The 27,387-nt window shown below is 37.0% G+C and overlaps 1 protein-coding gene across 1 annotated transcript in view; it reads left to right on the top strand.

Annotated features, from left to right (window-relative positions):
* VTA1 (vesicle trafficking 1) overlaps positions 1 to 27,387 on the top strand; it is a 70,958-nt gene that overhangs the window by 31,298 nt on the left and 12,273 nt on the right. Inside the window, exons 5-6 of the mRNA XM_082633529.1 lie at positions 7,522 to 7,630; positions 19,216 to 19,389. Of these exons, the coding sequence (XP_082489655.1) occupies positions 7,522 to 7,630; positions 19,216 to 19,389 (283 nt within the window). The remainder of the gene's footprint in view (positions 1 to 7,521; positions 7,631 to 19,215; positions 19,390 to 27,387) is intronic.

Here is a 27,387-nt window from a genome sequence, read left to right as displayed (position 1 = left end):
TTGATCCGGAAAGGGATATAAAGGAGCTTCCTGGGGAACTAGAAATGTTGTATGTTGATAGGAGTATGTTTTACACAGGTAGATCTTTTTGTCAAAACTCAAACTATACACTTAAGATTTATACATCTCAAGGTATATCAGTTTTACTGCAAAAAAAGTTAAATATTGAACTGTTGTTTGTAGGTTTAGTTTTTCTTGATGATATTAGTTGGCAATTCTAAAACTGCGTACTCTATATTCGAGGATTGTGCAAATGAGTAAATATATTGAGGGAGCCAGATTTCTCACTTCTGGGGAAAGAAGTTACAGTGGAGGGTGGGAGAAGACTAGATTGTATTATAGTGTTGGATTGGAGTTGGAGATGTCCATATTAACTCATGCTTTTAAATATACAAATAAGGCAAAATAGATATATTTCTATAAACAGTATGTATGTATACTATAAATGTGTGCATATACAGTATATGCATGTATTTGTATATACAGCATATATACATAGGTGTGTGTGCACATGCACATAAAACATAGTTCCTATATCTCTGTACTGAAAACCTAGAAGCAATGATGCATCAGTAACAGTGAGCACCTCTAGTGCCTGATTTTGGGTTCTAAATACCCCTCATCTATAAAAGGAACCAGGACTCTTATAGGGCTGGGTATCTAGGGCTGGGTAAGGGAAAGTATTAAATGAAGCTGGACCTTCTTACTGTGCCAGAAAATAAAGAAATGGTTCACATAATCACAGGAACATGTCAGAAGGATCCAGAAGCCAACTTGAAAGGGTTCCCACTGTCAGCATCAGGGACAGTTTGACTATCGAAATATGAATGATATTAATAGGTAATGCACTGAATAAAATAAGAATTCATTGGTCCCTACTGAAACATACAATGGAATAAATAAATGAATGAATAAATAAATAATGGAAGGACGGAGAAAGCTCCTTACAGTAGCGTTCTAACTAATAAATAGAGAAATGACAATGAAGTTGGAAATCATTAATGGGATTTAAAACTAGTGGGCAGAAAATTTGGTGACGAGCAGGATATTTACATTAGTCTCTAAATGTCTCCCCTCAGATTGCTTATTAATTTTAAAGGGGAAAATAGTAAGCCAGTAATGGAAAAACCTGTCTGACACCACTTTAACCAACTCGTCAAACCTAACACAAGCAATATTGGGACCAGCTGATATTATGTGGCTCCTAATAAGATGAAGTGAGAAAGGCAAATATCACTTCAGTGCAAATCCTGTGGAAAATGCATAATCTGAACCTAATCATGAGGAAACATCAGACAAATCCAAACTGAAATGTCAAGGTCAAGAAACACTAACAAAGGCTGTTCCAGATTAAGGGCTAAAAAGATAATGACAACTAAATAATGTATGCTTTTTAAGTTAAATAGACCCAGGGGAGGAACTACCAAGGACATCATTGGGCCAATTTACAGAATTTATTGGGACTGTGGATCAAACAGTATTCTTGTGTAAGTGTTAAATTTCCTGATTTTAATAACGATTGTGTGTGAGATTGTCCTTGATCTTAAAAAATGATTAATGAAAGGGTAAGGGGGCAGAGTGACTTCCAACTTACTCTTAATTGGTACAGAAAAAAATGCAGTAAACATTTTACATATTAATATGTGCATAGTAAGTCCATGCATATATGAGTAGATTGATAATACAAAATGTAAACAATTGGGTGATCTGAGTGAAAGGTACTGTGTACTAGTTTTAAAACTTTTCTCCAAGCTTGATGAAATTATATAAAGTTCTTTCACAAAACTATATATGTATATTTTTTCCCCCCAAAAGATAGCATTGGCTTCTTTTCTTGCCCTGGTGGATTAAGTTTTAAATAGTTAATGTTCATACCTTCTTTGGATATCTTTCAGCTAATTGGAGTGTACCTTTCAAATATTATAGAAATAGAGTAAATTTAAGTATTTGTGTATTATAGTTAAGACTTTTTGGTACAGTTTTACTCTCATTTTTAAAATTTGTTTTATAAAATTCTAGTTGCTTTGAAAAATATAAAGGTATAAAAATTTTGAATAAGTCTCCAGGAAATACATGTTATTTGTGATAACACTTTAATATTTGAATCATGATAGTAAGTTTGTTGAATATGTATTTTTAAAGTGTTTCTCATTGTGCTATGTCCAGTGTTCCTGGGAGTTATATAGAGCCCTTGTTGTTTGTGTAATATACTTGGGATAATTGAGGGCCTAAGAGTATAAATGTGTTATCTGTGATGTTACCACCAACTTAGAGATTCTTATTTTCTTTTGTGTTACTAATTACTTTGAAATGTTATGAAAGCTGTGGCTTCTCTCCCATGCATATGTGTATTGCTTTTTTTTCATATAATTCAGGGGGTTTCAAGGACACCCTTCACCCTATCCACTGACCCCTCCCTGCAAGCTTAAGTGAAACTGTGTACTGAAGTTTAATGTTCACATTTATTCGTTGGCAAAAAGTGTTTCACTCCAGTTCAGTGTTTTTCTTAGTGCTGTTCTAGGACAGCCAGCTTCAGAATCGTTTGTGGTACTTGATGTAAAAAAAAAAAAGGATTCCAGAATCTACTGTCCATTCATTCATTCACCAAATATTTGTTAATGTCTACTACATGCTAAACACTGTTCTAGGCAGTAGTAATACAGCAGTGGATTAAATCCCTGCCCTTGTGGTAATCACATTCCTCTGGTGAAGACAGACAATAAGCAAATAAACACATAAAATGTATAGTATATCATGATAAATATCATGGTAGGGATCCCATGGTAGGGATAGGAAGGTCAATTTAAATAAGGTATCTGGGGAATGTCTCACTAAGAAGGCAACATTTTAGCAAAGCCCTGAAGAAGTAAGGGAGTGAATCATACAGATGTTCCAGGAAGAGACAAGAGAAAGTGCAAAGATTTGTGAACAGCACAGTTACCTGTTGAAGTTCAAGACATAGCAAGGAATACAACGTGGCTGAATCTAGAGTGAGGAAAATGCTGGCAGGTGACGGTGGGGTAGGGGAGTTCAAATAGAGTTGACAGGATTTGACTGCTATCTTTAAAGTGTTATTACTTGCATTATAATGGACAAGGGTGGAAATAGGGGCACCGTTAGTATATTATTAATAATCAAAGTGAGGGCAGTGGTGGCTCAGACCAGAAATTGCAATAGAAGACATGGTGAGAAACTGGATACATTTTGAATGTAGAACTGACAGAATTTAAGATTCATTGGTAGAATATGAGAGAAATAGAGGGCTCAAAAATGACTTCAAAGGTTGGGGCTTGAACAACTACAAGACATTTACTGACGTGGAGGAACGAATTGAGTAGCGGGAAGATCTGAAATCGGTTTTGAACTCTGGATGTTTTGAGCTATCAGATGTACAAGTGAAATACTGAGTTGAATGTATACAGCCTGAAGTTCAGAAGAGAGGTCTGAGCATTTGGGAGTTGACCGCACAGTATTTAAAGCCATTAGACTGGAAGAGGTCGTCAAGGTAAAGTGTTGAAAACAAGATGAGAAGTCTAAGAACTGAAGTCTGTGGCACTCCCCACCCTGGAGATGAGAAAGAATCACTGTGAAGGTCTGAAAAGGAACACCCAGTGAGGCAAAACCAGAAGACCTTGATAACCAGGAAAGCAAGTGAAAAGGGGGTTGCGAGGAGGAGGGAGTACTCAACTTTCCACCTTAATGGGGACAAGTAAGATGACATCTAAGCTTTGGATTTAGCAAGAGAAGTAATCCGTAACCTTGACAGAAACAGTTGCAGTGCATGCTAGGGATAAAAACTTGACTAGGATGGGTTCAAGAGGAAGAATTGGAGACAGCTAATGTAAAGCATTCTCTAACACACCATTGTAAAGCAATTATACTCCAATAAAGATGTAAAAAATAAAAAATAAAGTATTCTCTTTCAAGGTGGCTTTTTGGTATGCTAATGGAGAATGATTTATATCAGGTTTTCTGTAATTTGGGCCAGGAATTTTTTTTTTCATGTGGACCGTTTTTTTTAAGTCTTTATTGAATTTGTTACAATATTGCTTCTGTTTTATGTTTTGTTTTTTTGGCCGTGAGGCATGTGGGATCTTAGCTTCCCAACCAGGGATCAGACCCGCACCCCCTGCATTGGAAGGTGAAGTCTTAACCACTGGATCACCAGGGAAGTCCCAGGAATTTATTTTTTTATTACACCCTAATATGATTCTTACATGCACCAGGTTTGAGAACCCCTGTTTTAACGCATGATTGGTGTTTGCTGGCCAGTCATTCTTCAGTGTAGCAAGTGCAAATGATTTAAAAATTTAATGAAAATTCTTATTTAACCACTGCTGACTTAGTGGCTAAAATTTGCAGTTGTCAGTGACTCTCATCAATCCAGTTACAAAACAGGAACATAGAGGCCAGGGACAAAAGTAAAAGTTCTTTTTGTAATTCCTGTTTCCCAGAAAGGATGTCTAATCAGCCAAAAGAAGTTAAAAGATTTCAAAAATATTGACATCTTGAAATTCTCCTCTTCAAATATTATTTAATATTTAGCATCCTTTATTTGAAAGAAAACAATGAAAAGGTGAATTAGTTTTGAGTTACAACTGCCAAAATCTGCTCAAAATTTAAGCACCAGTTTCTAGGGGTGTCTTGGAAATAGTGTGGAATAAAAATCAAGCTGTTGTGTTGATTTATCTGCTTTGGGGAAATTTTTTTTTCTTTTTTTTGGTACGTGGGCCTCTCACTGTTGTGGCCTCTCCCATTGCGGAGCACAGGCTCCGGACGTGCAGGCTCAGCAGCTATGGCTCACAGGCCCAGCTGCTCCGTGGCATGTGGGATCTTCCCGGACCAGGGCACGAACCCGTGTCCCCCACATCGGCAGGCAGACTCTCAACCACTGCGCCACCAGGGAAGCCCTGGGGAAATTTTTTTTAATGTATTTATTAAAATGAACCCATTTCAGGTTAGAGTAATGTTTTTTTAAACTTCACATACTAATGAGGAACCCAACGTGGTTTAAATGTCTCTACACTGTTCGTACTATGAAATTAGGAATGAAGGAACCTTCTAAAGTCATTACAATATGACTTACCCAATTAAGTCTTTAGACAATGTTAAATTATTTCAGACGAAAGAAAATCTGTCTCATTTTTAAAAGACTCCAAAAGAAGGTAACTTAAACTTTCCTAAGCAATTTATTCATTTACTTTCAAAATGATTCTCTTTATATTTAAAGTACCATTTAAAAGCCCATTTTCTGGTTCTGAAGAACCTAGGAGCAGGACAGGAATAAAGACTTAGTTGTAGAGAATGGACTTGAGGACACGGGTAGGGGGAAGGGTAAGCTGGGACGAAGTGAGAGAGTGGCATGGACATATATACACTACCTAATGTAAAATAGATAGCTAGTGGGAAGCAGCCGCATAGCACAGGGAGATCAGCTCAGTGCTTTGCGACCACCTAGAGGGGTGGGATATGGAGGGTGGGAGGGAGACGCAAGAGGGAGGGGATATGGGGATATATGTATACGTATATCTGATTCCCTTTGTTATACAGCAGAAACTAACACACCATTGTAAAGCAATTATACTCCAATAAAGGTGTTAAAAAATAATGTTAAAAACACACTTTCCCTTATTGTATACATTGCTGTCTAAATTGCAAATTGCAGTTTGCTAATTGTAGCTTACCAGAACAGCCCTAAATTGAATGGCTAGGTTGATTACTAGTGTGACATGGGGTAAGTCATTTTACTTTTGTAATGCCACTTCCTCATCTCTATAATGTTGGGACTATAGAATCCTAAGAGAAAAAGATGAAGAAAATATTATGGACTTCAGATAATACAGGTGTCACATTTAGTGATGGAAGTTATTGCCTGGCTTTCACATTGGACTCCAAAACTCATGCCTAACTTGTTCATCCCATTACCTCTAGCACTTAGCATGGTGCCTGACTTGAGTAAATGATATATAGCTGTTGACTTGCTGGGAGTCAGGGTAGCTCATATGGGAATAAACATTTGAACTGAACCTAAGAGAAGAGGAGACTTTTGGCAGAAGAGGAGACCGTATGAGACAAAGAGAATAGCACGAGAAAGACTGCAGGTGAGGTAGAATCCCAGCTGGATTGAGGGAGATGGTAGGAAATGAGACTGAAGCCATGGCCACAATGTAGAAGGCCTTGAATGCCAGGTTAATCTATATTTACATTGAGTCAGTCTTTTAATGTCTCAGAGTCTTACTGTGAGTAAAACATGACCTGCCTAAATTTCAAGGTTGTGGTAAGGACCAGGTAAGGGGAAGTGGAGCAAAATATAATTGTACCTGGAAGAAAATGAGAATCAACGTATGGAACTTTTTAAAAAATGGAATATATGAGAGGATTGTTTTAGAAGAGAAGAGAAGTTAAATATACAAATTCAGTAATTTGAAGGGTTACTTTTTCTTTAGGTTTCTGTATATTGTACTACTTATCTATAGTAGTATGTAGAGAATCTCACATTACAGAATACTCAACTAAGTATTTGGACTGTATGCAGTACTTGTAGTTATTGATGACTTAGTGGATCTTTACAAAAGGCAAATTACAGTTGTTTTCAACATAATAAAGCGATGTGTTCTCTCCAACTTTAATGTGCATACAGGTCACCTGGGGGGTCTTGATGCAGTGCAGATTGTGGTTCAGGAAGTCTGGAGTGGGCTATAGAAGAGTCTGCATTTCTAACAAGCTCCCAGGTGTTAGCACTGCCACTGGTCCATGATTACAATAAAGGTCAAATGAAAATATAAACTGAAAATCAGTAGTCCATCCTAAATTCTAACAGATTTTACTCTTGTATTTTTAAAGCAAATTTTTGTCTTATTCTATAGCATGTAGCGTAAATTTTAAGTCAGGAAAGAAGAAGAGGCAACTAGCAGATTCTTCACTGATTTTCCATTTCTCTTTACAGCAACCCAGTGATGTATTATTTTCCCCTTTTTAGAACCGAGGTAACTGAGATTTAGAGCTGGTAAATAACATAAGTTAAAAGGTCAAGTTTGTGTAGCTGTCAGTCTAATGTTCATGTGTTTGCTGTAACCACTACAGCATCTTAGTTTTTTGTTTGTTTGTTTTCATATATTTGTACAGATTAATTTTTCCCTCTTTAGTGAAAATCGTTTAGTATGTTGTTATTTTATGTTTAATTTTAAATTCAATTTAGCCTATTTCTGTCCTGTGCATAAAAGTTGCAAGTTTTGCTGAAAGGACACTCCTATAGTTCCTTTGTAGACCTCTTCTGAAACATAAAACCACAAAAGAGAACTAGTTATGTGTCTTGAGGAAGATGGCTTTTCATGAAGTCTGTCAAGCCCTAGGCAGTTGGTAGAATCCTGTGATAAGGTGGGGAGATTGCCAGAATATGTCAGAGCTGTACCGTGCAAAAATAGGTTTTATCACAGAAGTATGATGTAGGTCATCAGAATGTATATTTTTATTTGACTTTTTTACTGCAGTCTAACATTGACATAAAAATATTTCTTTTAGAATGTGAAACACAGAAAGTATGCAAGGTGGAAGGCAACATATATTCACAATTGTTTAAAGAATGGAGAGACTCCTCAAGCAGGGCCTGTTGGGATTGAGGAAGATAATGGTATGTATTTATCTAAGTAAAATGATTTAGTAGAATCATAATTGCTCAATATATTATTATTCAGAGTTTTTAGAAGGAGTGATACAATTTTGTTTCCTTCATCAGGTCCAAAATCACGTGTAAAATTATAAACTTAGGGACAAGTGAAAAATTAAGGCCAAACTGTTCTAATATCTGTCTGTGTCAACTGCTCTGTCTCTGGCCTCTAATCAGATTTCTTTCCTACGTGGGACAGGCAATCCTTTTTTAATCTGTAAAATGTTTCCAAACTACAAAGAACACTGAATTTATTTTGTATATACCTGAGGTGGGTTTTTTGGGGAGGGGGGCAGGTAATACTTTAACATGGTTAAAAATTTATACAGTATATAAGAAATAAGAAGTGAAATTCTCCTTCCCACCACACCCTTTATCTTCCCAGATTCTACTGAAACCCAAATAAGTAAATGTTTTAGTGTTTTGTGTATTTTTACAGAGATTATTTTTTATAAATTACTAGTAAATAGGAATATATACCCTCACTTTTTTTCACACAATTGGTAATACACACACTGTTCTACATCTGGTTGGTTGGTTTATTTATTCATTCATTTGGAGGACTATTTAGAATTTTATAATACCACTCAGTAAAAAAGCAACACTACAGTTCTACATATAAATACTATGTATAAACTGTTTTTGCAGCTCTTCTCCTAGAGAAGCAAGCTTTTATGCGTTATTTCAAATGAATTTTTTGCTATCTATTCCTGAAGGACACTTCCTGATATATCCTTGTTTAATCTTGAGGTAGCCTTTTTCACATAGAATGCTTCTTGCAGTCATATAATAAATGCCTTGCATTCATATAATGCCTTAAAGCTTGCAGATCATTTTCATGTATCTCATACCCTCAGAAATCTCCAAGAGACAGTTGATGTTATTTCTGTTTTACAGAAGAGGAAATTGAGGTTCTGGGTTTTGGCCTGCCTAATGTCATAGAACCACAGAAAAGGAGAACCAGAAGTTAAATTATACTCAAAGTCCTTTGTTCTTTTTACTAACACTATAGCATGAATACTGTAATATTAAGTTGTTATTAACTGTTTAAAGTTAACTATTCTAAGACATGGTTAAGTTTTGGAGTTATTTACATCATGGCGGTGAAATTGGATTTTTTCAAGTGTATTGCTACAACCTTATTTTTCACTTTTTCATTTAATATTTTGGAATGTTTTACATACTTCCTTCGCTGCTTTAATACTGACCACAATCAGGCATGTTTTATGTTAGTCCTACTGTTTACAAAACCATTAGTCACTTCCAGTTTTCCAAAAGAAAAGATCCAAGGTCCTTAGCCTACCAAGCAAGACTCACCACGATCTGGCACTGACCAGTTTTATTTCCTACTCCTATCTCCTATGGTCTTAGTCCTCTAGGGCTGCCATAGCAAAATACCATAGACAGGGTGGCTTAAACAAAAGGCATTTATTTTCTCACAGTTCTGGAGGCTGGAAAATCCAAGATCAAGGTCCAGCAGAGTTTGGTTTCTGGTGAAGATCTAATTCCTGGCTTTCAGAGGACCACCTTCTTTCTGTTCTCATATGGTGGAGTGTCAAGGAGAGGGGGCAGAAGAGGGGGAGAGGCACAGATCATTCCTGTTGGATTAGGGCTCCTCCCTTATGACCTCATTTAACCTGTAGTTACCTCTAAAAACCCTGTCTCCAGATACCGTCACATTGGGGGTTACGGCTTCATCATACGAATTTTGGGGGGACAGTTCAGTCCATAACACCTATATAAACCCTTTATTACATCCATAGAAGTTAACAGCAAGAAAGTACCTTTTTCTCTTTCTTTAATTAAAACCATTTCTCCCTCCTAAAATGTTCATCTTTCTTTACCTGTCTGAATCCTGCCTATCTGTAAAAGTCTTCCTTCATGTGAATTTCTGCAGAGCTATTTTATGTATGTATGTATAGTTTCTTATAAAATATATATTGTTTAATAAAGTGAGTATTTTCATAATTTATGATAATATTTATAATTTATAGAGCACATGCTAGGTGTTAGGCACTGTGATAGACATTTTACATATATTATCTAATTTAGTCCCCATATAATTCTGTTGGTAGCTGGGCATCCTTATCCAAGTTCTAATGACTAGTTAATGGAACCTAGGATTTGAACCCAAATCTTTGTAATTCTAACGTCTATGTTAGATGTCATAACATCTAACAGTGTCTGCTCAGAAATGGCTTACAGCTCTAAAAGAGGATGTTATTAAATCTGAATATGTATGCAAAAACTCTTCCTTAAAACTGATTTTTCTTTTTCTCAATGTAGCATTATATTCTCTTGTGTTTTTTAATTGTATAAGATATTCTCGATGTAAAAGATATTGTTTAATAAAAGTCTAATTTTCTGTCATTCTGGAATTCTAGTAAAGCTAGTAAAAAATAATAGATACTATACCTTAGTTAATTTAGAGTAAGAAAAAAAAGAAGTATACTTAATTTTTGAAAACAGTACTGTGTCACCGTATTGTCAGAAAATACTTAAGCCATATGATTGATACAAAGAAGTGTTCTAGAAAAAAATTTAGGCTCAACTGAAGGGATATGTGTTAACATTCAAACTCTAAGTTTCCATATCCACTTGATTTCAGTATCTGCAAAATGGTATTGTTTTTAGGTGATCAATAATAACCTATACCCCAGCAATAAAAAAATAAAAACTAATGAAGGTGGTAATTGTTTCTTTCAAATTTCTAGTGATTTAAAGTTTCCTTCTTTTGGAAAAGCCTGAGGTATAGTTAACATCAACATTTTTTAGTCTCAGTAAATATTTGTTATTAAGATTGTTGGTTAGATAATATGGGAGATATAAAATAAGTCAATACATGGTTAATCTAAAACTTAAAGTGTCATAATCTAGTGTTAATGTCACAACTTTTAACAGTATCTCCTTGGAAATGGCTTACGGTTCTACAAGAAGGTATAACTTTACATATATAAATTTTTTTGAAGTATTTGAAAATAAATTGGAGATATGCTCTTTTACTCGAAAAGTACTTCATTCAGCTTTGATTAGTTGATTCAGTAATGCCCTCTGTAGCTTTTTTTTTCCTCCTCCAAGATCCAGCCTGGGTTCATGCACTGCATCTAGTTGTCATGTCCCTTTAGTTCCTTATTAATCTGAAATGGTTCCTCAGCCTATCTAGGTGTTTCTTCCCTTGACGTTTTTGAAGAGTACAAGCTAGTTTTAGACTGTCTCTCAGTTTGGGTTTGACTGATTTTGCCTCATAGTTCTATTAAGGTTGTGCATTTTTAGCAGAAATACACCCCAGTGATATAGATTTCTCTCTACCCCATATTGGAAGTATGATTCTGTTGAAATATTGGTGATATTAACTGATCACTCATACAACGTGGTATCATCTACATCATTCCACTTTAAAATTATTTTTTCCTTTGTTATTAATAAGTAGTTTGTGGAAGTTACTTTGAAACCATGTAAGTATTCTATTTTTTATGACACTTTATCCACTATGTTTAGCATCTCCTGATGATTTTCTAATACCATCCTTCCTTATGTATTAATTGGCATTATACTGTAAGGAAGAGCTTTTTGTGTTTCCTCCATTTGTATATTTATTCATTTAATTATGTTAGTATGTGATCATGAATTTATATGCAGTGATTATAACCCAGTACTATCCATTCTTATTATAATGGTCAAATTGTGCCAGAATCATACAGTGGGAGTTTTCCAAACTGGCTTATGTGTCTTTTTTTATATATTCCTATCCTTCTTGGAGATTTGAACTTCCTTCCTTGCTTTCTAACACTTCAGAATGCTCCAAGTACATCTAGTTCTTTCTTTGCCCCAGCCCCTAGAATGAGCCTTTCTTTAAAGAGCTCTGAGTCCTTTTTTAGTGAAGAATGATATTTAGAAGCCAAGTCCTGGGCACTAGCTGTACTCATTGTTACTGGTATATCATTGCTTCTGGTCCCTGTCAGAAGACAGAACAAGAAAGTATTCATTCATTCTTCAGCACTACAAATCCTTATCTTTAACTTATTCACTCATTTGTTCATGTCTGGAAAACATGATAGAGTCAGAATCGTTAATTCATACCACTGTAAAAAGCAAACATACAAATTAGTTTCCTGTTTGCTTAGTTATTATTTTTTTAATGTAAAACCTCATGCATCTTAAATATGTAATGCAATGACTTGACACACAGCTCTCTAAATATAGAACATTTCCATTACCCCTAGAAATTACCTTGTACTCCTTCCCAGTCTATTCCCACCTTGAGAAGCAAATGATTTTGTTGTTTGTTTAACCAAAAACTAGTTTTGCCTGTTCTAGAGCTTTGTATAAATGGAGTCATAATGTCAAATGAGCCCAGCATTTTTCTCTAAGCATTATATCTGTGAGATACACCCATGTGTTATTTATCAGTAGTACATTCTTTCTTACTGCTGAGTAGTACTTCATTGTATGGATACCACAATTTGTTTATCACTTCATCTGCTAGTGGACATTATTGTTGTTTACAATTTGAGGTTATGATGAATCAAGCTTCTTGACATTGAAATACATATATTTTTCAGACATATTTCACATGCTATATGTGAACACATGGCATATTGTCAATTCCTCTGGGTCAATAGCTACAGCAGAATTGCTGTTTAATTTTTAAGAAACTCACAAACCATTTTCTGAAGTTAGTGTACCATTTATACTCTCAGCAGCAGTGTATTAGTTTCTGTTGCTCTGTATCCTTGCTTACACTTGGTATTGTTGGTAGTATGTTTAAATATAGCCATTCTGACCCATGTGTAAGGGTTCTACATTGTGATTTAAGGTACATTTTCCCAGTGACTGTGATACTGAGCTCTGCGTGTATTGGCTTTTTATATATATTTATGAAGTATCTGTTTAAATCTTTTACCCATTTTTTGTGGTAAAATAGACATATACTATAAAATTTACAATTTTAACCATCTAAAATGTACAGTTGACTGTCATTAAGTACATTCAGACTGTTTAGCCTGTAACCACCGTCCATCTCCAGAATGATCTTCATCTTCTCAAACTGAAATTCTGTGTCCATTAAACAATAACTCCCCTTTACTCCCACCATCCCCAGCCCCTGGTAACCACCTTTCTCTTTTCTGCCTCCATGAATTGACTACTCTAGGTAACTCATCTGAGTGGAATCATACAGTATCTGTCCTTTTGTGACTGGCTTTCTTTTAGCATAATGTCCTGCAGGTTCATCCATGTTGTAGGATGTGTTGGAATTTCATTTCAAAGCCTGAATAATACTCCATTGTATGTATATACCACATTTTGGTTATCAGTCATTCATTGATGGGTATTTTGGTTGTCTCTATCTTTTGGCTATTGTGAATAATGCTGCTATGAATATTGATGTATTTGCCCATTTTTAATGGGTTGTTTGTCTTTTTATTATTGAGTTGTTTAAAATTATGAATAAAAGCCCTTTGTCAAATACATGTTTTGCAGATATTTACTCCCAAATATTTATTCTGTTGCTTGCCTTCTTATTTTCTTAACTATCTTTTGATTACCAAAAAGTCTTTAATCCTGATGAAGTATAATTTGTAATGTTTAAAATTTTATGGCTATTGTGTCCTAAGAAATCTTTACCTGGACTTCCCTGGTGGCTCAGTGGTTAAGAATCCACCTGCCAATGTAGGGGACACAGATCGATCCCTGGTCCGGGAAGATCCCACATGCCGCGGAGCAACTAAGCCCATGTGCCATAACTACTGAAGCCTGCGCTTCTTGAGCCCGTGCTCCACAAAAGAGAAGCCACCGCAATGAGAAGCCCACAAACCACAACGAAGAGTAGTCCCCGCTCGCCGCAGCTAGAGAAAGCCCACGCACAGCAACAAAGACCCAACGCAGCCAAAAAATATATAAAAGTAAATAAATAAAAATTAAATTAAAAAAAGAAATCTTTACCTAACTCAACCTCAAAAATTCTCTCTCATGTTTTTAATCTAGAAGATTTTAGTTTGAGCTTTTACTTTTAGACCTTGATTAGATCTTAAATTTTTTTTTTTTTTTTTTTTTTTTTTTGCGGTACGCGGGCCTCCCACCGCTGCGGCCTCTCCCGTTGCGGAGCACAGGCTCCGGACGCGCAGGCTCAGCGGCCATGGCCCACGGGCCCAGCCGCTCCGCGGCATGCGGGACCCTCCCAGACCGGGGCATGAACCCATGTCTCCTGCACCGGCAGGCGGACTCCCAACCATTGCGCCACCAGGGAAGCCCTCAGATCTTAAATTTTTTGTGCATAGGGTGTAAGGTAGGAAATCAGGATTCTTTCCTCCATAAGGATGTCCTGTTATTCCAGCATCATTTGTTACACACTTTCCTTTCCTTCTTGAATTTCTTTAGTTCCTTTGTCAAAAATTCATTAACCATGTAAGTGTGATTTTATTTCTGAACTCTTTTCAGTGGCATTGATGTATTTTTCTGGCCTGTACCAATATCACACTGCCTTCCTCCTTGTTATAGTAAATCTTGGAGTCAGACTATTTAAGTCCTCCAACTCTTCTCTTCTTTTTCAAGATTTTCTTAGCCATTCTATGTCCTTTGAGTTTCCACATAAATTTTAGAATAGGTTTCCCAGTTTCCATTAACAAAAAGCCTACTGGAATTAGGATCAATATTGCATTGAATTTATAGATCAATTTAGGGAGAATTCATATCTCAACAAAATTGAGTCTTTCAATATATGAACATATCTTTCCATTTGTTAAGCCTTTGTTAATTTCTATCAGCAGTATTTTGTATTTTTCAGAGTAGAGATTTTGTACCTCTTTTGTTAAATTAAGTATTTTATGAAAATGAATGAAAAGTTCTCTTATAAGTGGAATTATTTTAATTTCATTTTCCAATGTTTACTTTTAGTGTATGAAATACAAATTGATTTTTGTATAATCTTACGTCTTGCAACCTTGCTACATTGACATGAGTCTTGATGGTAGTTCTGTAGATTCTTTGGGAGTTTCTATGTAGATAATCATCTCATCTGCAAGGAGAGAGTTTTGCTGCTGCTTTTCCAATCTTCATGCCTTTTCTTTCTTTTTCTTGTCTGTTGCACCAGTCATGATAAATATGTGCATTGTTTTGGTTTGGTTTTTTTGCCCTTCTGATACTGAAGGATTCCCTTTATTTTCCTAGGGTGCTGAAAACTTTTGTCATAAATGGATGTTAAATTTTTTTAAATACTTTTTATGCATTTATTGAAATTATACTGTTTTTTCTCTTACATTCTATTAATATGAGTTACACTGATCGATTTTCAAATGTTAAATCAACCCTACACTCCTTGGTGAACCCCACTTGGTCATGAGGTATATTATCCCTTTAATATATGGCTAGATTTGATTCTGATGTTAAGGAGTTTTGTGACCATGTTCAAATCTTTGTGAGTTTTGCTAACCAAGGTTACACTGGCTTCAGAAAACAAGTTGACAGTGATTTTTCTTCCTGTTTTCTTAAAGTGTTTGCATGAGATTGGTATTATTTCTTACATAGAATTCACCACTTATTGAGGCTAGGTGTTTTCTTTGTAAGAATGTTTATAGCTATGAATTCAGTTTCTTTAATAGATATAGACCTATTCAGATGATCTTTTTCTTGGGTGAGTTTTGATAGTTAGTGTCTCTGTTTCATGATGATAATGATCCTGCAGACATTAAAAGGATGAAGACATTTCACTTAGGTTTTCCAGTTTATTGGCTTAATATTTCTTTGTTGTCCTCATTATCCCTTAATGTCTGTAGGATTGGTATTGATATAACCTCTTTAATTCTTTTTTTTTTTCCTTCTTCTTTTGCGGTACGCAGGCCTCTCACTGTTGTGGCCTCTCCTGTTGCAGAGCACAGGCTCCGGACGTGCAGGCTCAGCAGCCATGGCTCATGGGCCTAGCCGCTCCGCGGCATGTGGGATCTTCCCGGACTGGGGCACGAACCCGTGTCCCCTGCATCGGCAGGCGGACTCTCAACCAGTGTGCCACCAGAGAAGCCCTCTTTAATTCTTAATATTTGTAGTATCTATTTCCTTTTTTTTCTAATCCATATTATTTTCAATATTTTTTATTGTTTCAACAAATGCTCTTCTAAGATTTTTTGTCTTATTTTCTATTTCCTTTATATTTGCTCTTATTTTTTTCCTTCTCTGTACTTGAAATTTAATTTGCCTTTTTTTTTTTTAAGCTTCTTAAGGAGAAAATGTAGACTTTTTGAAATTTTAAGCCTTTTTTTGGGAATTCCCTGGCAGTCCAGTGGTTAGGACTCAGTGCTTTCACTGCGGGGGCCCAGGTTTGATCCCTAGTTAGGGAACTAAGATCCTGCAAGCCTCGCAGTGTAGCCAAAGAAAAAATAAATAAGCCTCTCTTTTTTTCTAATATAAACATTTAAAACTATCAGTTTTCTTCTAGGCACTGATTTAATGTCATCCCACAAATTGTGATATCATTTAATTCAAAATAATTTCTATGTTCTTTGTGATTTCTTTTTTGGGGAATGGATTATTTAGAAGTATACTGTTTAATTTTAAAATATTTGGGCTTTTCTAGCTGTCTAAATTTAATTCTGTTTTGGTCAGGGAACATTTTTTTGTAAGTTTTCAGTATTTCAAAGTTCATTAAGATTTATTTCGTGGCCCAAAATATTATCTGTCTTGGTGAATGTTGCATGTACATTTGAAAAGAATGTATTCTGCATTTATTAGATGTGGTGTTCTGTGAATATGAATTATATAAGGGTATATTTTAGTTAATATTTTAATTGATATTTTATTCTCCAACTATGGGGATTTTACTAGTTCTGTCAGCTTTTTTTTCACTAGAAACTTTATTTTATTAGGCACATACACTTTTACAATAGCTTTTTTTATATATATGTATATTTATTTATTTATTTTTGGCTACGTTGGATCTTCATTGCTGCACGTGGGCTTTCTCTAATTGTGGCGGGTGGGGGCTACTTTTCATTGCGGTGCTCATTGTGTTGCGCCGGCTTCTTATTGTGGTGGCTTCTCTTGTTGCAGAGCAAGGACTCTAGGTGCGTGGGCTTCAGTAGGTGTGGCATGCAGGCTCAGTAGTTTTGGCTCGTGGGCTCTAGTGCTCAGGCTCAGTAGTTGTGGCGCATGGGCTTAGTTGCGCCGCGGCGTGTGGGCTTAGTTGCGCTGCGGCGTGTGGGATCTTCCCGGACCAGGGCTCGAACCTGTGTCCCCTGCATTGGCAGGTGGATTCTTAACCACTGCACCACCAGGGAAGCCCTACAATTGCTTTTTTTTTAAATTGACCTAACCTTTTTATCATTATGAAACATCCAATTATATCTCTGCTAATATTCCTTGACATGAATTCTGTTTTGTCTGTTACTGAAATTAGCCACTTTCAGCTTTTGCCTCTTGATATTTACATGGTATGTATTTTCATCCTTTCAGTTTAAACGTATCTGAGTCTTAAAGCACATAAGTGTGTCTTTTATTTTTCAGTCTTTCAACATCAGCCTTCAAAATAGTGTTTAGCCATTTACATTTCATGTAATTATTACTATATTTAAGCCTACTGTTTTAGCCATTTGTTTTCTCTTAGTCCCATCTGCTTCTGTTCCCTCTTACAGTTTTCTTTTCTCTGGTGAATTTTTCTTCTTTCATTCATTATGACTACATTTTTCTCTGTGGCCTTGAATGCATTTATAGTACCTGCTTTAAAGTTATTTTCTGCTAATTTCAGTATCTGGGGCATGCTGGGGTCTTTTTTTTTTTTTCCTCTCATCGCGGTACGCAGGCCTCTCACTGCTGTGGCCTCTCCCGTTGCAGAGCACAGGCTCCAGACGCGTAGGCTCAGCGGCCATGGCTCACGGGCCCAGCCGCTCCGCGGCATGTGGGATCCTCCCGGACCGGGGCACAAACCCGCGTCCCCTTCATCAGCAGGCGGACTCTCAACCACTGTGCCACCAAGGAAGTCCTGGGGTCTTTTTCTATAGGCTCTCTTTTTCTACTGACTCTGGTCACATTTTCTTCCCCCCTGCCCCCATATTTCTAATAATTTTTATTATTGATAACATCTTGTAGCTTTGCATTCAGTTATCTTCCTCTGCAAAGTCTTGATTCTTGTTCTAGCAGACGGTTAACTTGCCTGAACTCAAACACTGCCCCTCTTTTCTTTCAGCTTTAAGGCTGTTGCTTTCTTCAGGCCCCTTAGAATCTTCCCTGAGTGTGCGTGCATAGTTCAGGGCCATATAGGTATTTAGTTGAAGTTCGTACACACATTTCAAGGCTCACTTCTCTGCAACTCTTTCTTTTGCATAGACTTTTGGGTGCCCTCAGGTGAAAAACCACATGAAAGCAGACTTTACCTGGTGAGATTTCCTCTCTCAAGGGCCATCTTCACTTTAATTTCTACCAGCTTTTGATCACTTGCCAGTATCTTTAAAAAGTGTTGGGGGTTTGTTTGTTTGTTTGTTTGTTTGTTTGTTTTTTCCTTCCCAGGATGTACTAGTGTTAGAGTTCTCTAATATGGGAGAAAATGATATATATATAAAGTATACTTACATCTACAACTTTACTTAGTAAAATTCCCAAAAGTGGCTCCCTTATTACTTCTTTCTACATAGACAGCTCAATGTGAAATTTTATTCCTTTGTTTTTGTTTATTAATTTGTTGAACAACACACAGGTAATCATTTAATAGCTAGTAAACAATAAATATTGAGTAAAAGAGCTGTCAGAGAGTAAAGTTCTTATGGAGAGCATAAATGTGACATGTTTTGCCAAAAATGTCCTCCATTTTTCATAAATTTAAAGAATGGGTTTAAAGAAAATTTATTTTTAAGAAAAATATAATATATGCAAAGATGTTACAGAGTTGGAAAGTATTAATTTAAAGAAATGTTGATCATACTGCCAGGCACAACTAAGTGTTTTAAGGAAAGGAAAAAAATTAAAACAATTATTTTAAGAGAAGCTGCTTATCAATTGCATTAAATAGAATTACATTCAAATGTCTGTCACGTCCGTATAGCAAAATAAGAATATTTGGCATTTCTATTTCAAAATACAGATCTTCCTCAACTTACAATGGGGTTATATCCTGATAACCCATCATAAATTTGAAATGTAATTTGAAAATATATTTAATACACCTACCCTACTGAACATCATAGCTTAGCCTAGCCTACATTAAAAGTGCTCAGAACACTTACAGTAGCCCACAGTTGGGCAAAGTCATCTAACACAAAGCCTGTTTTATAATAAAGTGTTGAATATCTCATGTAATTTACTGAATAGTGTGCTGAAAGTGAAAAACAAAATGGTTATAAGTGTATCGGTTTTTTACCCTTGTGATTGCGTGGCTGACTGGGAGCTGTGGCTGCAGCTGCCCAGCATCACAGAGAGTACTATACCGCATATCGCTAGCCTGGGAAAAGATCAAAGTTCAAAGTGTGGTTTCTACTGAGTTCCTATCACTTTTGCACCATCGTACAAAAACCCCGTGAATCAGGGACTGTGTGGACCTCATTTAACATTGCATGTATATTATATAATAGATGTTGAGGAAAATGAAGACGCTGGAACAGCCTCTCTGCCCAGTCAGCCACCTCAGTCGTCATCTTCAACGTATGACCCAAGCAACATGCCATCGAGCAGCTATACTGGAATACAGATTCCTCCCGGTGCCCACGCTCCAGCTAATACCCCAGCAGAAGTGCCTCATAGCACAGGTAGGAAGTTGAAGCTTAACGAGTGTGAACTCTCCTTTCATAAATAACAACTGCACTTCTCGTATGTGTGTCTCATAATGATGGTCCTAAAGCGTGATAAGATCTTTTAAGTTCCACTTGAACCCACCAAAAAATTACATCCTTTTTGTTGAAGTTTTAATATTAGTTGTATTTTAATTTTTTAAGAAATGACAAAATATATTTATGTGCAATTGATTACTGTTGACCTTATGTTTTATTAGTAAGTAAAGTTCCTGTGCTTTTCGTGTGTGTGGCTGTTTTCTTTTTCTTCACCTCCCTTTCTTTCCCCTTCACTGTTCAAGAATAGCACTGAGGTGAGTGGGGCTTATTATAGGATGTGTCTGTCAAGTTCCCACTGTGATCGCAAGATTCATTTTTCTTGACTTATTCCCTTAGGACCCTGTCTCCGCCCTCAACATGGGTATTATTGATGAAGGAGCAAGCTTTGAGGCACAGAATCTCAATAGCAGTGGATTCACAGACAAGTGAAAGGAGGGGGGTTGGGGTTTGTTTGGTTGGTTTTTTAATATTACAAACGTGTCTAAAAATAAACCACAGAAGTGATGCCTGCTATCTTTGAATAAATTAGTACTATATGTCTGTGTTTTCATAGAAAAAAGATCTGACAAAACTAGTCTCCAGGGATAAGTCAATGTCATAAGATAAACTTTTGAAAGTTTCAGATACTCTTGTTTACTTGTATTGTTGACAAAGCATCACCCTTACTTCCAAATAGAGGGGCATTTAAAACCATAGTTTAAATAAATCTTAAATTTAATTAATTGTAATTTTTTTTCCAAAAATTGTTTTTAAACTTTTATCTCAGCATAAGGGTAATCTATGGTAGTAACCTATATATTTCAAAATATTTAATTAATAGAATAAAAGTTGTCTTTGTGCCTTGATTTCTACTATTGCGGTTATTCACCATTACTTCATTGACTTTCAAATTTTCAGCCTCAGTTTACCCAAACCATTTAGGTTATTTTGCATGAGTTGAACAACATTTAAGAGTTTTCTGTTTTGACCCTTGTAGCAGCAATTATGATTAGTTTCTTTCCTCCTATCTTAAAGCTTTCAACTTCATATCATCTACAAATAATGCAAACATTTTTGTAAGCATGTTGATGAACATGATAATTTTAACACTGATCTCTTTAGTATCATCATTCTGTATACTTTACCCTGCCTGACTTTTCATTGCTTTAAGGTCTATGTGATGGAATTAATAGGCCAATTTCCATTAGTTTTGCAAGTAAAATTTCATGGAACACTGTTTTTAATATTTTATTATCTTTTGGGAATATTCAGTATTTCCAGGGTAAAATGAAGTAAGCAAAACCAGCTACATATTTAGATGTATTTGCCTTTGATAAATACTGCTCAAGTTATACTATTGGTAGTAAATTTAAAAACTGACCAAGAGCCTCCAACACAAGCATCCTTACAGAAGGGTGAAGTGAGAATAACATACACTTGGGAGTCACATAGTATTAGTTATTAGTTTCTACTCCTTGCTAAACCACAAACTCAACTGTTACTCAGTTTCTGACTGAGGTTTTTCCCTCTTTTAAAATGAAATTAATCATACTTCTCATAGTTGTTTCATTAAAAGGGAAGAAGTATGAAAATTGACTACTATTCCTAACACAAAATCAGTGTTCAGCAAATTAGCTTCCTTTTCCTTTTTTTTTTCTTTTTCTTTTCCCATATATTTTATTACAGAATATTGAGTAGAGTTTCTTTTGCTATACAGTAGGCCCTTGTTGGTTATCTTTTTTTTTAACATCTTCATTGGAGTATAATTGCTTTACAATGTTGTGTTAATTTCTGCTGTATAACAAAGTGAATCAGCTATATGTATATATATACATCCCGATATCCCCTCCCTCTTGCATCTCCCTCCCACCCTCCCTATCCCACCCCTCTAGGTGGTCACAAAGCACCTTGGTGATCTCCCTGTGCTATGAGGCTGCTTCCCACTAGCTATCTGCTTCCCACTAGCTATCTGCTTTATGTTTGGTAGTGCATATATGTCAGTGCTGCTCTCTCACTTTGGCCCAGCTTACCCTTCCCTCTCCCTGTGTCCTCAAGTTCGTTCTCTACGTCCACATCTTTATTCCTTTCCTGCCCCTAGGTTCATCAGAACCATTATTTTTTTCTTAGATTCCATATATATGTATTAACATACGGTATTTATTTTTCTCTTTCTCACTTCACTCTGTATGACAGACTCAGGGTCCATCCACCTCACTACAAATAACTCAATTTCGTTTCTTTTTATGGCTGAGTAATATTCCATTGTATATATGTGCCACATCTTCTTTATCCATTCATCTGTCGATGGACACTTAGGTTGCTTCCGTGTCCTGGCTATAGTAAATAGTGCTGCAATGAACATTGTGATACATGACTCTTTTTGAATTATGGTTTTCTCAGGGTATAGACCAATAGTGGGATTGCTGGGTCATATGGTAGTTCTATTTTTAGTTTTTTAAGGAACCTCCATACTGTTCTCCATAGAGGCTTTATCAATTTACATTCCCACCAACAGTGCAAGAGGGTTTCCTTTTCTCCACACCTCTCCAGCATTTATTGTTTGTAGATTTTTTGATGATGGCCATTCTGACCGGTGTGAGGTGATACCTCATTGTGGTTTTGATTTGCATTTCTCTAATGATAGTGATGTTGAGCATCCTTTCATGTGTTTGTTGGCAATCTGTATATCTTCTTTGGAGAAATGTCTGTTTAGGTCTTCTGCCCATTTTTGGATTGGGTTGATTGTTTCTTTGATATTGAGCTGCATGAGCTGCGTGTATATTTTGGAGATTAATCCTTTGTCATTTGCTTCGTTTGCAAATATTTTCTCCCGTTGTGAGGGTTGTCTTTGTCTTGTTTATGGTTTCCTTTGCTGTACAAAAGCTTTTAAATTTCATTAGGTCCCATTTGTTTAGTTTTGTTTTTATTTCCATTTTTGCATCTATGTTCATCAGTGATATTGGTCTGTAATTTTCTTTTTTTTGTGACATCTTTGTCTGGTTTTGGTTTCAGGGTGATGGTGGCCTCATAGAATGAGTTTGGGAGCGTTCCTCTCTCTGCTATATTTTGGAAGGGTTTGAGAAGCATAGGTGTTAGCCCTTCTCTAAATGTTTGATAGAATTCACCTGTGAAGCCATCTAGTCCTGGAGTTTTGTTTGTTGGAAGATTTTTAATCACAGTTTCAATTTCAGTGCTTGTGATTGGTCTGTTTATATTTTCTATCTCTTCCTGGTTCAGTCTTGGAAGGTTGCGCTTTTCTAAGAATTTGTCTGTTTCTTCCAGGTTGTCCATTTTCTGGGCATATAATTGCTTGTAGTAATCTCTCATGATCCTCTGTATTTCTACAGTGTCAGTTGTTACTTCTCCTTTTTCATTTCTAATTCTGTTGATTTGAGTCTTCTCCCTTTTTTTCTTGATGAGTCTGGCTAATGGTTTATCAATTTTGTTTGTCTTCTCAAAGAACCAGGGTTTAGTTTTATTGATCTTTGCTATTGTTTTCTTCATTTCTTTTTTATTTATTTCTGATCTGATCTTTATGATTTCTTCTGCTAACTTTTGGGTTTTTTTGTCCTTCTTTCTCTAATTGCTTTAGTTGTAAGTTTAGGTTGTTTATTTGAGATTTTTCTTGTTTTGAGGTAGGATTGTATTTCTATTGACTTCCCTCTGAGAACTGCTTTTGCTGCATCCCATAGGTTTTGGGTGGTTGTGTTTTCTTTGTCATTCGTTTCTAGGTATTTTTTCATTTCCTCTTTGATTTCTTCAGTGATCTCTTGGTTATTGAGTAGTGTATTGTTTAGCCTCCATGAGTTTGTATTTTTTACAGATTTTTTTCCTCTAATTGATATCTAGTCTTCTAGCGTTGTGGTCGGAAAAGATACCTGATATGATTTCAATTTTCTTATATTTACCAAGGCTTGATTTGTGACCCAAGATATGGTCTATCCTGGAGAATGTTCCATGAGCACTTGAGAAGAAAGTGTATTCTGTTGCTTTTGGATGGAATGTCCTATAAATATCAGTTAAGTCCATCTTGTTTAATGTGTCATTTAAAGCTTGTGTTTCCTTATTTTCATTTTGGATGATCTGTCCATTGGTGAAAGTGGTGTGTTAAAGTCCCCTACTATTATTGTGTTCCTGTTGATTTCCCCTTTTATGGCATTTATGGTTAGCATTTGCCTTATGTATTGAGGTGCTCCTATGTTGGGTGCATAAATATTTACCATTGTTATATCTTCTTCTTGGATTGATCCCTTGATCATTATGCAGTGTCCTTCTTTGTCTCTTGTAATAGTCTTTATTTTAAAGTCTATTTTGTGTGATATGAGAATTGCTACTCCAGCTTTGATTTCCATTTGCATGGAATATCTTTTTCCATCCCCTCACTTTCTGTCTGTATGTTCCCTAGGTCTGAAATGGGTCTCTTGTAGACAGCATATATATGGGTCTTGTTTTTGTATTCATTGAGCCAGTCTGTGTCTTTTGGTTGGAGCATTTAATCCATTTCAATTTAAGGTACTTATCGATATGTATGTTACTGTTCCCATTTTCTTAATTTGGGGGGGTTTGTTATTGTAGGCCTTTTCCTTCTCTTGTGTTTCCTGCCTAGAGAAGTTCCTTTAGCATTTGTTGTAAAGCTGGTTTGGTGGTGCTGAATTCTCTTACCTTTTGCTTGCTGTAAAGGTTTTAATTTCTCCATCGAATCTGAATGAGATCCTTGCTGGATAGAGTAACCTTGGTTGTAGGTTTTTCCCTTTCTTCATTCTAAATATGTCCTGCCACACCCTTCTGGCTTGCAGAGTTTCTGCTGAAAGATCAGCTGTTAACTGTATGGGGATTCCCTTGTATGTTATTTGTTGCTTTTCTCTTGCTGCTTTTCATATTTTTTTCTTTGTATTTAATTTTTGATAGTTTGAGTAATATGTGTCTGACATGTTTCCCTTTGGGTTTATCATATATGGCACTCTTTGCACTTCCTGGATTTGAATGACTGTCTCCTTTCCCATGTTAGGGAAGTTTTTGAGTATAATCTCTTCAAATATTTTCTCAGACCATTTCTTTTTCTCTTCTTCTTCTGGGACCCCTATAATTCGAATGTTGATACATTTAATTTTGTCCCAGAGGTCTCTGAGACTGTCCTGAATTCTCTTCATTCTTTTTTCTTTATTCTGCTCCCTGGCAGTTATTTCCACCATTTTATCTTCCAGCTCACTTATCCGTTCTTCTGCCTCAGTTATTCTGCTATTCATTCCTTCTAGAGTATTTTAAATTTCAGTTATTGTGTTGTTCATCACTGTTTGTTTGCTCTTTAGTTCTTCTAGATCCTTGTTAAATGTTTCTTGTATTTTCTCCATTCTGTTTCCCAGATTTTGGGTCATGTTTACTATGATTACTATGAATTCTTTTTCAGGTAGGTTGCCTAATCATCTTCATTTATTTGGTCTTGTAGGTTTTTACCTTGCTTCTTCATCTGTAACATATATTTTTGTCGTTTCCAATTAAAAACATTTTTTTGATGGGTGGGGCTTTATTCCTGTCTTACTGGTTGTTTGGCCTGAGGCATCCAGCACTGGAGTTTGCAGGCAGTTGGATAGAGCTGGGTCTTGGTGCTGAGAGGAGGACCTCTGGGAGGCCTTACTCCGATTAATATTCCCTGGGATCTGAGGTTCTCTGTTAGTCCCGTGGGTTGGACTTGGAGCTCCCACCACAGGAGCTGGGGCCTGACCTCCAGCCTGGGAGTGAAGATCCGGCAAGCTGCGTGGCACAGCAAAAAAAAAAAAAGAAAGAAAGAAAAAAAAAAGGGGGGGGGTGGGGGGGAACAAGCCAAAGGGAGAGAACAATAACAAACTATAAAGAATAAAATAAATTTAGAAAAATTAAAGCTTTATTAGGAAAAATAGAAATGTAAATGAATCAACAACAGTGAATCCACAAGGTAAAATAGAACCCCAATCTAAAAGAGGGGGAAAAAAAAAAAGCCTTTGTATGGGGCAGAATTTAGGCGGGGGTGGAACTTAGGCAGGGGTGGGGTTTAGGGTGGGGTGGGGCCTAGGCGGGTGGGGGGTGACATTTGAGCGTGGGGCGGGGCCTCTGCTCAGTACCCAGCTGGAAAAGGCCCTGGGGACGGGGCCTCTGCTTAGGACCTGAAGGGAAGGCGAGAGGCAGCATGTACAAAGGAGGGCCTCTGGAGTGTGGAGTTCCGGAGTTTGGAGGTAGGGCCTGGGTGAGGGTGTGGGAGTGGGGCTCGGGCTCCACACGGCAGGAGGTTGGCTCTGAGGGCAGAGGATTAGGCCCAATAGCCCAGCAGGCTCCCCGGTAGCTAAGTGGACAGGGAAAGCGCTGGCCCCATTCCCTTCTTTTCCTCAGAGCGCCCCCTCTGCCTTCCCCCGCCAGGGTCTCCCCCATCCCCACGGGACCTCTAACCGTGTGTGGGTCACTGGGTGTAGGAACTCCTCCCCTCCCTCAGCCACCCCTCAGGGGTGCTGGTTCCTGAGGTCCAGCCTTTACTTTTGCTCCCCCTTCCTTCCCTCCCGCTCCCTCAGGACCCGCATGGCTGGAGGGGGCCTTGGTGGGCAGAGGATCAGGCCCAGCATCTCAGCAGGTTCCTGGGGGCCCAAGTGGGCAGGGGAAACCTGGCCACGCTCCCTTTTGATCCTCTGCCCTCCCAGTGGTTCCCCAGTTTCCCCCTTCGGGCATGGGATCCCTTCCCCTCCCCCAGCCCCCCCCCCGCCAGGGGTGCCAGTCCCTCCCACATCCACTTCTCCTCCCCCTTCACTCCCCCCCCCACTCCCCACGTCCTATCCGGTCGCTGGGGGTTCCTCCCGTCCCCTTAGGTGTCCATGGTCCTCCACAGGTGCCTGGTACATGCCTTAGTTATGCTTCCTTTTTTTTTAATGTTCCTTCCTATTTCTGTGCCAAAGGGTATTTAATAGCAAGTTAATGAACACTTTAAATCATTTTGTGAATCAAGAAAAGTGTCACTGTTAGGGTAAGACATTGACCTTACAAAAAGATTGCCTAAGGGGTATTGCTCAGACAGTGTATCTTAGGGCAGAGTTGTGGTTATAGGTCCATATACATATATTTTATATGTAGGCATATTGTATGTATATACGAGAGGGAAAATATGCTTGTAGTAGGAGGGTTGTAATAGGTTGAACCAAACAAAGTGTCTTTTTGTACAACAAAAGTGATAAAATATTAGTAGTTTCATATGTTCAAGCTAATAGACTCCTGCTCAGAATATCCACACATAGAGATAGATAGCAGGAGGTAGTCTTCTATTTCTGTTAGGAAGTTTTCTGGCATGAGCAGTTCATTTTGATCCATTTAAATCTGGCATGAGCCTTATTTTTTTTTTTCACTCTCATGTTCTTCAGAGTGGGACATAAAACTAAAAACTTTGGAACTGCTTTAGGGCATCAGGTGTACATTCTTATAGACTTAGCATTTAAATAATTATCACAGCTATTTCATAAACTTATTCTAACAGAGCTATATTAGATATTGCTATCCCTACTTTCCAAACTAAAGAAATTAAGCAGTTATCCCAAAAAAAATACACGTAGAAACATACCTAATAAGTAACAGTACTAGAATTTGAATCCAAGACTTTTGGATTTCATGTTTTTGGCACCTGTCTTCTGTTTCCCTTCCAAGGAACTAAAGTTCTATCAAATCAAAACCTACATTTCTCATAATATTTTTCCTCTTAAGGTTGGCTTGAGATATGGGAATCTCCTCTTTGCTGGCAGATTTTTTTTCTATTATATTTAAAACAGTAAAAAAAAAAATAGTCCATAGTTGCCTAATAGAAAGTGAAATAACATTTTTAGTTTATAAATATAGCAGATGTTTCCCCTTTTACTCACTTTAAGAATGATTTACTTTCTCTCATATAAAGGTCCAGGATGCACTTTTATCAAAGGGAAATCCTTAAGA

The sequence above is a fragment of the Mesoplodon mirus genome (genome assembly GCF_964341445.2).
Source record: "Mesoplodon mirus genome assembly, chromosome: 10".
In the NCBI taxonomy this organism is placed as follows: Eukaryota; Metazoa; Chordata; class Mammalia; order Artiodactyla; family Ziphiidae; genus Mesoplodon; species Mesoplodon mirus.
This window is presented reverse-complemented; position numbering and strand designations above follow the sequence as displayed.